The sequence below is a fragment of the Crocodylus siamensis genome, chromosome 1 (assembly GCF_052110815.1).
Source record: "Crocodylus siamensis isolate JL-2025a chromosome 1, ASM5211081v1, whole genome shotgun sequence".
NCBI lineage: Eukaryota > Metazoa > Chordata > Crocodylia > Crocodylidae > Crocodylus > Crocodylus siamensis.
In genome coordinates, this window is record NC_143395.1 from 379,980,758 (window position 1) to 379,994,479 (window position 13,722).

At 41.7% G+C, this 13,722-nt stretch overlaps 1 protein-coding gene across 2 annotated transcripts in view; it reads left to right on the top strand.

Annotated features, from left to right (window-relative positions):
• The window catches only part of FLT1 (fms related receptor tyrosine kinase 1), a 155,907-nt gene that overhangs the window by 125,813 nt on the left and 16,372 nt on the right, over positions 1-13,722 (top strand). Inside the window, exons 18-24 of one of the 2 annotated variants that reach the window (XM_090028283.1) lie at positions 2,286-2,390; positions 4,395-4,508; positions 5,873-5,961; positions 8,932-9,091; positions 9,500-9,597; positions 10,203-10,325; positions 13,051-13,162. In XM_090028283.1, coding sequence (XP_089884409.1) covers positions 2,286-2,390; positions 4,395-4,508; positions 5,873-5,961; positions 8,932-9,091; positions 9,500-9,597; positions 10,203-10,325; positions 13,051-13,162 — 801 coding nt within the window. The remainder of the gene's footprint in view (positions 1-2,285; positions 2,391-4,394; positions 4,509-5,872; positions 5,962-8,931; positions 9,092-9,499; positions 9,598-10,202; positions 10,326-13,050; positions 13,163-13,722) is intronic. The other variant, XM_090028293.1, reaches the window with a different exon arrangement.

Sequence of the window (13,722 nt, forward strand, 5' to 3'; positions counted from 1 at the left end):
GTCAAGCTTACTATGAATACAGAGGTTGTAGTGCTGTGGGCAAGACACCTGTAATGAGCTAATTAGTGGTTGCTACGCTGTGAAGACCCAAAGAGTATCACATTACCCTACTAGGAAAGCTCTGACCTAAATCTTGATACTGCTTCTCTTATACATGGATCATTTCCATCAAGCAAGGACTGTAGAATCTAATCAAGTTGACAGCTAAGCATAGAAATTGTAGGGGAGAAGCCCACAGAGATCTTTAAAAAATACTAAACCTTCTTGGGGTTGAAACTACAAGTTTGACAAATTCTTGGTCAGACTGCTGTTCTGATAGACAGCATAGATAGTATTTTTAATGTAAAAATGCAGAACATTTTATGATGCTGGGGGAAATTATACTTCCTATTTTTCTTACTATTTTTCTTCCCACCATCTGAACAAGGGTGGCCATAGAATTTCTTTATGTTTTCATAGTGATCTCCATTATGACAAGAAGCACTGGGCTGGAAAATGGAGACAGCTCCCTTCTTTCTGCCTGCTTTCTAATATCTGCAGGAATATAGCTCTGGTTTCCTGTACCTCCCAAAATCTGTGGAAGGATGTGTGTGTAAATTTACAGTTCTGCTGACAAAGTCAATGGTTCATTTTTGCATCATCCTACTGGTTAAGGTAGAAGGTCAAGAAAGAGAGAGATGTTGTGCAAATTATATACTGTCCAATTTACATATTTGAGGAATAAGTCTTACCTCTATTGCATACTTTGACTTTTTTCTTTTGTTTTGAATGGAGCTTTACTTGCTGTTGTTTTTTCCCTCACCACAGTATCAGTTGTTTTACTACAGCCATAAGAGTGCTAGAAAAGTTGGTAAAATGTGTTCTACTGGGTACTTACTGGGTGAAACTGAAGCAACAACACAAAATGAAGTGAAATGCTTGGGATTATGATTTTAGAAAATATTCTCTGAGAGGATTTCTCACATCATATCTCAGCCACTGAAGAAGGAACAAGTAAACAGGATCTCACTGGGATGGTTAGATAGGGGAAAAGAAATCAGTATTGCCAACAACTTAGGCATTTGAAAACCTTGAGAAGCCACAAAAAGGACTTGGCTTACACACACACACACGCACAAGTTTGGGTTCCTAGTTGGTTTCTAAACCTCTAGGGTATATTTGAGTCATGTTTTTACAACTTTTCTCTGCTGCCATGTGGTCTAGAAGATTATTTTTATAAGGCTAGTTTTGCCTGTGACCATGTTATGGTTACAGTTGGAGCTGTAAGAAAAACTACCCCCACCAAAATATTGAGATGACTGATAAAATCCATGAGAATGGGTAACACCAAGGAGTGCGGCATCTCACCTCAGCACACAAAGTGCTTAGTATGGTGGCTAATATTAGAGTTCACACAAGCCCTGGGAACAGGAGCAGCCTTGAGGCCTTTGATTTCTCCTGGGGAAATTCTGCCGGATTATCTCTCTGGGAAGGGGGGCTGCTTTAGTCCTACCTGCCTGGTGAGGGCTGGGAAAAATAGAAACTACCTTCAAACTCCACTCTGGCCATTCCTAGCTGGGTCTGCTACTCTTAATGGTGTTCATAGTTGCTGCAGTGACAGCCCTTCTGCTACTGCTGATGCTGACGTAGTAAAACACTCAGACTCCTCCCAGTAGCATAACTGAGTGGGATGACCGCAGCATCAGCCCTGGGCACTGTCTTTGGAGACAAACACAGCCAACACCAGTAGTATGGCAGCCAGCCTGGTAGGCCCAGTAGAGGTAGAGTGGGTTTATGGCAGTCAGGTTTATAGCAAACAGGTGTTTGGGCATAATACAGCTTGCTGTTTTGGGGTACATTCAGATAAGCATGCGTGTGCAGTATGACACGGAGAGATCCTGGTGACAGCCAGGCTCTGTGCACCAGATCACTGCCACTAGAGCCCTGGGAAGCCCCCAAGACCCCAGGTAAGGCTGCTGGGGCCAGCCTTAGTGCTGGCCTCAGCCTCCTCTACCCCACCCAGGGAATTTGCTGTTAGGGTGACACCCCTTCCTAATTGGGTAGGACAATCCCAGAAGGATGGGGGTAAATGCATGTTTGTTGCTAAGAGTGGTAGCTGTTTAGGTTCCCTTTACTGATGATGCTCCTACCCCATTCTAGCTTGCGTCCCTGGGGTACCATAAAGAATGCACTCTGTAGTGTTAACATCTTGTAAAAATATATTTGGAAACATTTGTAGAGCATTGTCTATGGGGTTTTTAATTTTTTTTTTATGTGCATCTCTCTGCCATTTATTTTCTTTGCAGGAAAATCACTTGGCCATGGGGCTTTTGGGAAAGTGATACAAGCGGCTGCTTTTGGAATTAAAAAATCACCCACATACAGAATAGTTGCTGTGAAAATGCTGAAAGGTATTCTGCTGCTGGATTGCCTTGATGTATGATGTACTGCTTATCTTTTAGCTCTTGTTATGGATGTGAATTGAGAGAGAAAATGTTACCTGGACTAGTTTATTTTTTAAATAAACAAAACTTGGATATCAAGTTTAAGTTCAGATCAAATTGTTCTATGAAGTGGCAAACCCTTAAAGTGAAAATAAGGTTCCTAGTCAAAGTGCTGAAGAAACCTTATTGATTATGGACTTAATTGCCTGATTGCTGAAAAAAAAACTTTTGAAAAAGATTTAATTAGCATCATCAGCAGGGAAAACTCACAAGGAAGAATGGCTTGTGAGTTAGACTGTATCCCAAGAGTAAATCCACAGGAAAATTTGAGACTAAAAAGCCAGGATGAACAATCAGATCATCTACTGTGACCTACTGTAATCACAGGCCACTACATTACTCCCAGTTATTTACATATTGAGCCTATTAACTTGTATGTAGCTAAAGCACATCTTCCAGAAAGCCATTCAGTGTTAATCTGAAGAGACTGAGAATTCAATTGCTTACTGGTAAAAAGTACCTTAGCTTCTAAATTAAATATGCCTGCCTTCAGCTTCTAGCTAGTGGTTCCTGTCATATGGGCCTGTAGTATGTTGGGTCTAACACTGGTTCCTGCAGAACCACACTAGAAACACCCTTTGCTGTGGTAATTCCTCATTGATGATTGGTTTCTGAGATCTCTGTCAGCCATGTTTAATCGATTTAGTATGTGCTTTCCTGATATTTTACAGCACAGAGTTTTATGTGAATGTTGAGCAGTCCTAAATCAAATGCATTAGTAAGGAGCAGTGCACCACTGGTGTGCTACTTGGGGCATTCTTGAGGGGGATGGTGGCTTGGGGTATCACAATTTCCTTATTGCTTCTCACTATCCCAGAGCTATAATAATATTTTGCTGGCCTAAACCAGCAACAGACTACTGCAAACCACCCTCTACCCAGCTAAGCTGTGCTGTCCAAGTGTGACTTTGAGAACGTTCCCCTGACCATTGCACCTGCAGTAGTAAACAGGACAAGAGGTAGATGGGCAGCTGCCTTTTCACCCCTGCACCTAGTCCCAGTCTCTGGGTAGCATGTGTCATCTAGCTTAGCAACCCTTAGTAACAGAATTGATTTGCTAACGTATGACTTTGTGTGCTTGGAGGTCTAAGAAATAACAGCAAGATTTTCCAGGGCGTTAGCATTAGGAGGGTGATGAAGGCTTGATTTTCAGGTTGATAAAGTCAGTCAGAGGACTGCTTTTCCATTAGGCAGGGGACAAGCTCAGCACTACCTGAGCACCTCACAGTCATTAATGCATATCCTACTCAACACTTCTGTGTGATAAGGAGCACCCCTTATGTCACAATAGTCTGGTGAAGTATGAGCCCCATTTTTACCAATGGGGAAATAAGCCTCAGAGTAAATTTAATGTTGTGGGCCAGATCACATAGTAAGTCTGTTACTGAGACCAGGTGCCTGGAGTCACAGCTCTCTGTTCTGTCTGCTAGGGGAAAAAAATCCTCAGCTGCCTCCCCAAAAAATCAGTTTTCTCACCAAAATTAAATATATAGCATATAAAGAAAAAAAATTGCTTCAGTTGAATTCATTCAACCCAAAATGAAACATTTTGTTTTCAGGGTTTTTAACCAAATTTAAATTTAAATTCAATTAAATTTAGCTAAATTTGGTCTTGAAATTTTAATTTTTTTTGGCCAAAACTATAGGCTGTTGACATAAAAAAATTTGCTCAGTTCTAAATTTAAAAGGATCTGTTGGGAGGAAATGAAGATTGATTATGTCTTTAAGGGATTTTACTTCAATTCAAAGGATGCTGGGCACATAGGGACAGAAAACCCCCCAGAAATACATGGAAGTATACTCACTAATGACAATTATTTCAAATATATATATGATATATATGATGCCGCCATAGTTCCCTCAATGAAGTGCTGGTTTATCATCTTACATGGACTCTCTTTTGTGTTCACAGAAGGTGCCACAGCAAGTGAATACAAAGCTTTGATGAGTGAATTGAAAATCCTGATACATATTGGGCATCATCTAAATATAGTAAACCTTCTTGGAGCTTGCACAAAAAGTGGAGGTAAAAGAAGGTGCACTGCACTAAAATGGGATTAGGTGTTCTCTGAACAATAATCAGTTGAGCATACATTTTTTTAATGTTATCCCAATGTGAAGTTATTGTCTTTTTGCTTAATTTTACATGTACATACTTGAGCTCTCTCTATTTGGCAAAAAGGGGTAGTGAAACAGAGATGTCCCTTTTGACATAAGAATTTTCACATCAAATCAGATCAAAGTTTTATCTAGTGCAGTATCCTGTCTTCCACACTAACAAGTAGAAGATGTTTTAAAGGAAAAACATAAAAGGAGGCCGTATGTACAGTGATCCATCCCATGTTATGCTTTTCCAGTCATCAGCAGTCATAAGTTTTGAGATGCCCTGAGCTTGAGGCTATATTCCTACCTGTTGCATTTTGTATGCCTGTGGGACCCATCCTCCATAGATTTGTTCAATCCCATTTTGAACCCAGTTATATTACTGACCTCCACAAAATCCTGTGGCAAAAAATTAAATGTGTGAATTAGGAGTTTTGTTGGGGGAAAGCACTTCCTTTTATGCATTTCAGCCCACTGCCTGATAGTTACATCAGGTAACACTTGATTTATGTGTAATCAGACATGGTAATTAACAGTTCCATATTCACTTTTTCCACCACATTCATGATTTATAGACCTCTACAATATGCCCCCTCAGTCATCTTTTCCAGGACAAAGAACCTAAATTGTTTAAGTCTCTCCTTCTATGGAAGCATTCCATATCTCTGACTGTGATTTTTGCCCTTTTCTGTACCTTTCCCAGTGCTAACACATCTTTTTGCGATAAGGTGACCAAACTTGCACACAGTATTCCAAATGTGGCCACACCATGGGTTTAAAGGAACTTACAGGTGCCTCTTGGTCTTAATACATGAAGCTGTAATGAAGACCATCCTTTACAAGAGAACAGTCCTTGCCCTGTGCCCTGCTTCTGAAGTTGAGATCAGCATAATATAGAAAGGGCAGGAACCAGTGGTACTTCAGAAATGGCCAGTGACTCTGAATGATCAGACATGAGATACACTTTGATAAATCTCCTCACAAGATGCTAGTAAGACAACCGAGTATCCAATAAATGGGCAGTAATTCATTTTGGATACACTGCCTCATTTTATTTGATGTGGACTAAGACTGTACAATTCCAGTATGAACTGAAACTTCCCAGTAACTTGGTTGGGGGTGGGGGGGAGAGGAGAGGATGGGAGGGGATTTCATGTGTGGGGTATGGGTTTGAGCCACTCATTCTGCCGCAAAATGTGTGATGTTATGATAGACCCTTGTTCCAAACAGACTCCTTTTCTCAGGTCTTGCTTTACACCACTGAAAATGCATTTTACTTTCACTCAGGGCCTCTGATGGTAATTGTTGAATATTGCAAATATGGAAACTTATCAAACTATCTGAAAAGCAAAAGAAGTTTTTTCTTTCCAAGCAAGGTAAAGATGCTGACACTGCTTGTATCTGTATGCTTCCACCCCCTGCCCACCTTTTGCCAACAGGATTGCTTTTGCTGACCTAGAGCATCTTGATTTACACAGAAGAAACACGGGGAAAGTGCTCTCACATACTGAGCCCCATGCCATCAAGCACACACAAGAGAATGCTACATGTTTTCAGAGACTTGAAACTAAGTAGCATGGTTTACCTGGATTAGAGTCATTGAGAATAGAAGATTGTGCTGTCCACATGCACCCATTACAAAGCATTGGTAGTTTTCACTGTGTTTAGGTATGTTCTTTGTCACAAATAGGGAGACAAGTTATGTGAACCATATTCTCTTTGGTGAGTATCTAGACCAGTGGTTATTAACTTTTTTTGGACTTGAGGCACCCCTCATTGGACTTGAGGCACCCCTCCATAACTTTTGTGAACTGAGTGGCACCTAATGTAAAAAAAAAACCCAGAACTGTACATTATAGTATGTACCTCCTTGCAGAAGAGCTGGGCAGTGTAAGTGGGGGATTGGCTAGACAGAGCCAAGCCTCACCTTGTGCCTATATACTTATCTCCTTGTGCCTCGTGGCACCCTGCTGAGAATCACTGATATTGATACTGATCCACAGAAGCACTGAGGCACCTAAAGTGGGATTTACATGCCTTAATGTAAAACTATGGTCTTAAAAAAACCTTACCAACTTGCTGCCTAACCCTGCAGGTGTCTCAAGTTTGAAAGTTCTCCAGGTGCCTAAAGTCTGTTTTGGATATGTTCAGAAATGCTAAGCAGCACCAACAGTTTTGCACCCATTTCATACCTGAGCTCCATTATTTTTGACAAAATAGGTGTTTCTCTGCCTGTCTCAGCTGAGGGACTTGATCTGGTAGCACACTGAGAGTGCACCTGCTGAACCAGGCTCCACATAAAACACACTGCCCAGCTTTCTTTTTAAGAGCCTGGGGTGGAGCTTCCCCTGCACCTCTTCTATCCAATAACCTCAGTGATTGGAGGTACTTTGCTTTCTCTGCCTGATGGGGGATTTATAAACCCCACACCATACCAACATTTCCCACTTTGCAAAGTAGTTCCCTGCCTACCAGGCCAGGTCTAGTCTAGGGTTCAGTGTCTGTGTGAGAAGCTATTCCACTGAATGAAAAAAATATGTTGGGACAGAAAGGGGGCAAGAGAGGAGAGTGAGTGCAACTGTGTAGCCTATGGATTGGGGCACTTGCTAGGAAGGAATAGGTTTCCTCTCTCTACTCTGAGCATTCATTCATATTTCATATTACATCATGCTTGGATAAAGTACTGGCTACTCATCTGTTGATAGAGGGCTGGGAGAGAGGGGGAGGAAGGAAAGGGCAGAACCATTTTCTCTCACAGATGTGCTCTAAAAGGAATTACTGTTGCTTGAAAGAAGTGGCTTGTGTGCCTACCTCTGGGCACATGTTCAGGGCTGTGCATTTTGAATTGGCAGGAAACCTGCCTGTCTGCAGAATTAGGGATTAAAGACTTAGAGAGGGAGAGGATTTTGGATGCACGCACCTGTCCACAGTGTTTCCTACTGGGAAGCTGAGATGGCTCAGCGTTTTGGCTTTCATAAGGCCCTGGCCATCACACCTCCCTTTCCCCATGTGTTTCAAAGGGAGCCCAGATCAGGGTGCAGCATACCTAGGCCCAGAGTGGGAGAGGCCACATCTTCCCAACCCCACTAGTGGCGGCCTGGCTCTTCCCCATCCCTCAACCACTCTGACCCCTCAGAGGGTCCACCCGTTTTACCTGCTACATCTTCATGCTGTGAAGCTGTGCTGGGAGGCTGTCTCTAGAGATCAGTGGTTTTGCTTCAGGTCTTAGAACCTTGTCTGGGCTTCGGCCCCCTGGCATGAGCCCACTAGACTCTGGCTGGGCCCCTCCACCTAAGGTCCACTGTCCCAGGACCCTAGTGCTCCTGGGCCCCAGCTCCATCCTTGCCCTTGTGGGCTCTGGGCCCCTCTCTCACCTTAACAGGCTCTGAGCTTATGCCCTCAGCTTCTTTTGCTACACCCTACAGTCCTCAGCTGAAGCAGTGCTCCCCCAGCACCCTTCTCAGTGGCCTCCTCTTCCTCTACACCCACAACCTGGTCCTCTGGTTCAAACTTCAACACAGTGAAAATACAAGCAGCTGCTTCCAAACAAAAGGTTTCCACCCCAGTCTGGGTCAATGTCACACCATGATAGCAAACTAAACATATGGTCAAAATACTTTGCTCTGCTGCCTGGTGATGCAGGGGCTTCCTTGCAGCTCCCTGCAGCCTGTATTCCTTCCTCCTAGCAGTTCAGATCCCCTCTCTTGAACCCTCAGCCATAGTCCCAGCTTCTACCCCCTCGCTGGGTCACCTGGCCCATCACTTCTACCCGTGACCTGTCAGTCACTTGTCCCCCAATCCCTGGGGCTTCTCTGGCGAGCAGGTCCTCTTCGCCAATCAGTGAAAATGAGCAGGGCTGCCATGAAATTGGCTCTTTGTGCCAGGGCAAAGCCAAGAAAATGGCTTTGTGTCACTGGGAGTTAAGTAGGTCCCTAACTATTAGTCCTTCCAGGGGCCTTGAGCCAGTCAGATGCTCCCTAGCTCCCTCTCTCCTTCAGTAATGGGGTAGGGGCCCCATTATACAGGGCTGCAGATTAAGCACCAGTTACCTAAAAGCTAGGTACTACAACACTGAGCATTACTGTGCCAAAGCAACTTTGTGGATCCATCTTTTAATCAAGTGAATAGTCCTACTACCAACTAAAGTGGGCGGCTAGGTGCTTGCCAATGGGAGCATCAGAGCCATGCAAGGATGAGGGAAACGTCATTTGTACGTAGCACAGATGAGAAAGTTTCATTCTGGGTAGTCCTTGCCCTCCCAGTTTTCCCCTCTTCCCCCCTCCCAGTTGCACTATTCAGTCTCTGTTACTCGGACACAGAATCTCTTGCTCTCTATTTGCTCAAAGGATGCATCATTGCAAGTGGATCAGATGAAAGAAAAAAAGAATACTGAACTGGTGGAAGGTGAAAAACAAAGGCTGGCTATTGTCACCAGCAGTGAGAGCTTAGCAAGCTCTGGCTTTCAGGAAGATAAAAGTCTGAGTGATGTGGAAGAGGATGATGAGGGTAGGTATTGATTCCTTCCTGTTCCTATGCAGTCTGAGATATTTTTACAATATGATTTGCATCTTTGAATTTTTTTTTCATTTATCACCCTAATAAACATCCGTGGGAGACACTCATAGGGTCACGTCCAAAGGCTAGAAGATTTATAAAAAGATTATTTACAGGGTTACTGAATCTGACAGGAAAATGTGTGATTGTTTCTTCTGACTGCTTCTTATCTTGGGGGAAAAACACAACGGTGCATAGAGCACAGGGTATAAAACCAACACTATTTTTGTTGTTGGCGATAGAGGTTGACCTCCCAGCACTGTTCTATTAAAAGTGAACTTACTGGGCTAACACAAGCAGAGGGGAAAAAAGAAACCAGTCCCAAACTTATTAACTTAATATGTGCTAAATTGTTTCCAGAGTCTGAAGAGTTTTACAAATTGCCCCTTACAATGGAAGATCTGATTTCCTACAGTTTTCAGGTGGCGAGAGGCATGGAGTTCTTGTCATCCAGAAAGGTCAGTTTTACACTCCTGTATTTTGCCCTCCAGAAGATCCAGATTCAGCAGAGGTGAAATGATGTCTGAATTTTAAGTGACACCTTCCCTTGGTAAATGTCCCAAAGGAAGAACAGCTTTCCTCTTGATATTCTAAATATAAGTATGTGTTTATTCAAGTCTTCATACTATAAACACAGAATTAAGGTGGACGGTGGTGGGTGAAGCTAAAAAAAAAATCCTCTGAATGAATTAAGATATAGTAACTTTTAATCTCAGTGCATTCCTGCACCGAGCCCAGCACATATCCAAAAGAGGTAGGGCGTTAGTTGGACTCTGAATGAATTAAGATACAATAACTATGGAAATCCAAACCATGTAACACTTCCCCTGGTTATGCTAAACAGATTAAAGACTTATGCACTATTTGGTCCATAGAAAAGTTTGTTTGTAAAGAGCTACACATTGTTTACAGAAACTTCATGTAACTGTTAGTCAGCTTCCCTAACAAAATATTAAATTGAACTTTCAAATAGTAATAATTAAAAAAGGATATAGAAGACATTCAGGATATTTGGGATTGTACTAAGGAAATGCTGTTTTATTGTGAAATTGTTTTATTATAGTGTATTCATCGTGATCTAGCAGCCAGGAACATCCTTTTATCTGAGAACAATGTGGTGAAGATCTGTGATTTTGGCCTCGCAAGAGATATTTATAAGAACCCTGATTATGTGAGAAAAGGAGATGTAAGTCAACATTGCTTTTATTTGTGCAGTTCTTTATAACATATCATTTTAAACTGTTCCCTAAAACATTCTGTAAGTGTTTCCATTCCTTGAACTTAAAAAGACCTAACAGTTATCATGGATTTTATGTGAAGACAAGAAATCCCTATGCGCTGTATGCACGCTTACATTTTCAGAAACAAGGCTTGGAAATGCTAATCATTTTACAGTTCAGGTACCTTAATTGTTTATAGTGATATTTGTTTCTTGGCTAGACCTGCTCAGTAAACTAGTTAACACTGAGCTGCTTTCTTGAAAACACTCATTCATGCCAAAAGAGGTCTGTGTCCCTCTGTGCTCATACCTAGGGTGAAATTCTGCTTCTAGCACGTCAGAATAATTTCACTGAGTTTGGAGTTGCTTCAGGAATAAGTCTAACCAACCCTCCTATTGGGAATGTAGATAGTTTTTCCTAGAGATAAGGCAAAAATCCCAGTGCAGCTAGTTCTCCCTTCCTGGGGCAGTGCCTTCCTATAGGAGACCTGTCCTGTCCTGTAGGAGCACATGTCCATTTGGCGGCTTCAGCAAATGAGGACAAAATTATTGGCCTTCCTGTCCCTCTTTCCAATATACCCCCCACTCATGCCTCCTGTAAAGTGATGGTAATAAAATACCTAACCTTGCAGTGAAAGCTGTGAGGGCAAACTGGGCCTGTGTACATTGAATTTCACAGAATTTGGTGAGACTGGCCCATAGGAGTAATAAACATTCATAAATTGCTTAAAAAACCTAGAGTACTATACCCAGGCTAGGAATTACTCTTTGGATTACTGAAAAGTTCTCCTATTTAAAAGCCAGGTAGTTTCATGTTTGAATTCTTTTACATTGCATATGATTGGGGGGGAAAAAACTGGAAAAACAAATGTTTTTTCCCCTCACAAAATAATTAAGACAATGTTTTAGTTGGTTTTCTATAAATTAAGAAATTATAGTAAAACCATGTTTCAAAGTTCATTATTTGCTTATATTTATATAAAACTATAGAATCATTAAAGAATAGTAGGGCTGGACAGGATCTCAGGAGGAAGATCTTCTAATCTAATCCCCTGCTTAAGACAGAATCATCTCTGATTAAACCATGACAGTTTATTTATCCCAGTTAATGTAACTGGCTCTTACGGATGGAGATTCCACAGCTACTCTGGGTAGCCAGTTCCAGTGCTTAGTGCCCTTTTAATGAGAAAGCTCTTCCTAGTATCCAACCCAAATTTACCTTGCTGCAATTTAAGACCATTGCTTCTTGTTCTGTCCCCTATGGCCACAGAATAATTTATCTCCATCCTTCATAAGAACATAAGAATTGGTACTTACTGGGTCAGACCATAGGTCCATCTTGCCTGGTATCTTGACACGCAGGGGCAGAGAGTAGATGCTGAAAGGGAGAGTGAACTAGGTCTGACCAGAATTTTTTTCCACTATTCTTCTCACTTGCAGCCTCCATCATTTAAAGTCAAGAAAGTTCGAATTCAGAGGCTGTACCACAAACTCCCATGCTCAATAGCTAATGATGACCCCTTTTCCTCCAAGCATTTGTCCAATCCCTTTCTGAATCTACCTAAAGGGACCACAACTGGGCATAGTATTCAAGGTGTGGATGCACCATGGGTTTATAAAGAGGCATAATGATACTTACAGTTTTGTTTACAAATCTCTTCTTAATAACCCATAACATTTTGTTTGCCTTCTTAATGGCTGCTGAACACTGAGTTGATGTTTTTAGCAAACCGTCCCTAGTGACTCCCAGATGTCTTTCCTCAGTAGTAAGACCTAATGTAAAGCCCACCATCATGTATAGTTTGGGTTATTTATGCCTGGGTACATCTCTTTGCACTTTTCTACACTAAATTTCACCTGCCATTTAGTTGCCCATTTACTCAATAGTGCCAGATCCTTCTCTAGTTCATCACAGCCCACCTTAGTCTTCATCATTTTGAATAATTTTGTTATCCACAAATTTGACCACCTTGCTACTCACCTACTTCTCCAGTTCATTTATGAATATGTTAAACAGTATGGATTCCAAGCCAGATCCCTGGGGGACTCTGCTGTTTATTTCTTTCCATCCTGAAAACTGACCATTTAGACTCACTCTTTGCTTTCTATCTGGAACCAATTTTTAATCCATGAGTGGACATTCACTTTAATCCCATGACTACCTAATGTAGTTAAGAGCATATGTTGGGGGACCTTGTCAGAGGCTTTTTGGAAGATTAAATATACTATGTCAACTGGATCGCTCCAATCCACCTGTTTACTGACATTCTTATTGGACTGTGGTATGTTGGTGAGTTATTATTTCCCTTTGACAAAGCCATGTTGATCCCTCCCAAGCAAGTCATGTTCATCCATGTAACCATGCTTCAGATATTTGAAGAGTGTTATCAAATCCCCCTTCAAGCTTCTCTTCTCTGAACTAAATTATATTAGTTCTTTCAGCCTGCTCTTCCAGCCCTACTATTCTATAATGATCCTGTAGTTTTATGTAAATATAAGCAAATAATAAGTCATGTTTCCCAGGCTTTCGATCATTTTTGTTGTTCTGTGCTTTCCAATCTGTGCACATATTTCTTGAAGTGCAGGTCACAAAACTGGACACAATACTCCAAGTGAAGCCTCAGCAGTGCTGAACAAAGTAAGAGAATCACTTTCCTGAAAATGATTGTAGGACTTATCTATTTTGTTCCAGGCACGACTTCCCCTCAAGTGGATGGCTCCAGAATCCATATTTGATAAAATCTACAATACAAAAAGCGATGTGTGGTCTTATGGAGTACTGTTGTGGGAAATATTCTCTTTGGGTATGACTAATGTATACTAAGTAAATGTAAATCAACAGGGGGACTAGTTAGGGCCTGACCCAAAGACCAACTAATCAGTGACAAGATGCCCATGGTTTTCATTAAATTTTGGATCATCCCTTTACTGCATTAGGGCTGCATGATTTATGTCTGTGCACATGCATTTATATACATCTTCAGGGCAAATTGAAAAGTGAAATGCTTTGTAAGAGCTCCAATAAGTGATACAATTTTGGTTTCAAGTTAAAAATTACAAAAAGGTAACAAAAATCTATCTGAGCTCTTCCCCCAGGACCAAATATTGGAGTCTCCATCTTTCTCTTATTAGAGCCATGGCCCCAAACCCACAAAGGTACTCAAAATGCACAAGATGCTCCAAATCAGCATACCCAACTTTTAGGCACCTGCATCTATGAGTGGCATTCCCAAACCAGACTTGGACATTTAAGTTCCCTGTATAGACAACTGGTATGGCCCTGCATTTTCTATTAGCCTAGTGATGAAAGCATTTATGCAGGAAGTGGGAGGCCTGGTTTCTAGGTTCCGCTTCAGCCTGAAGA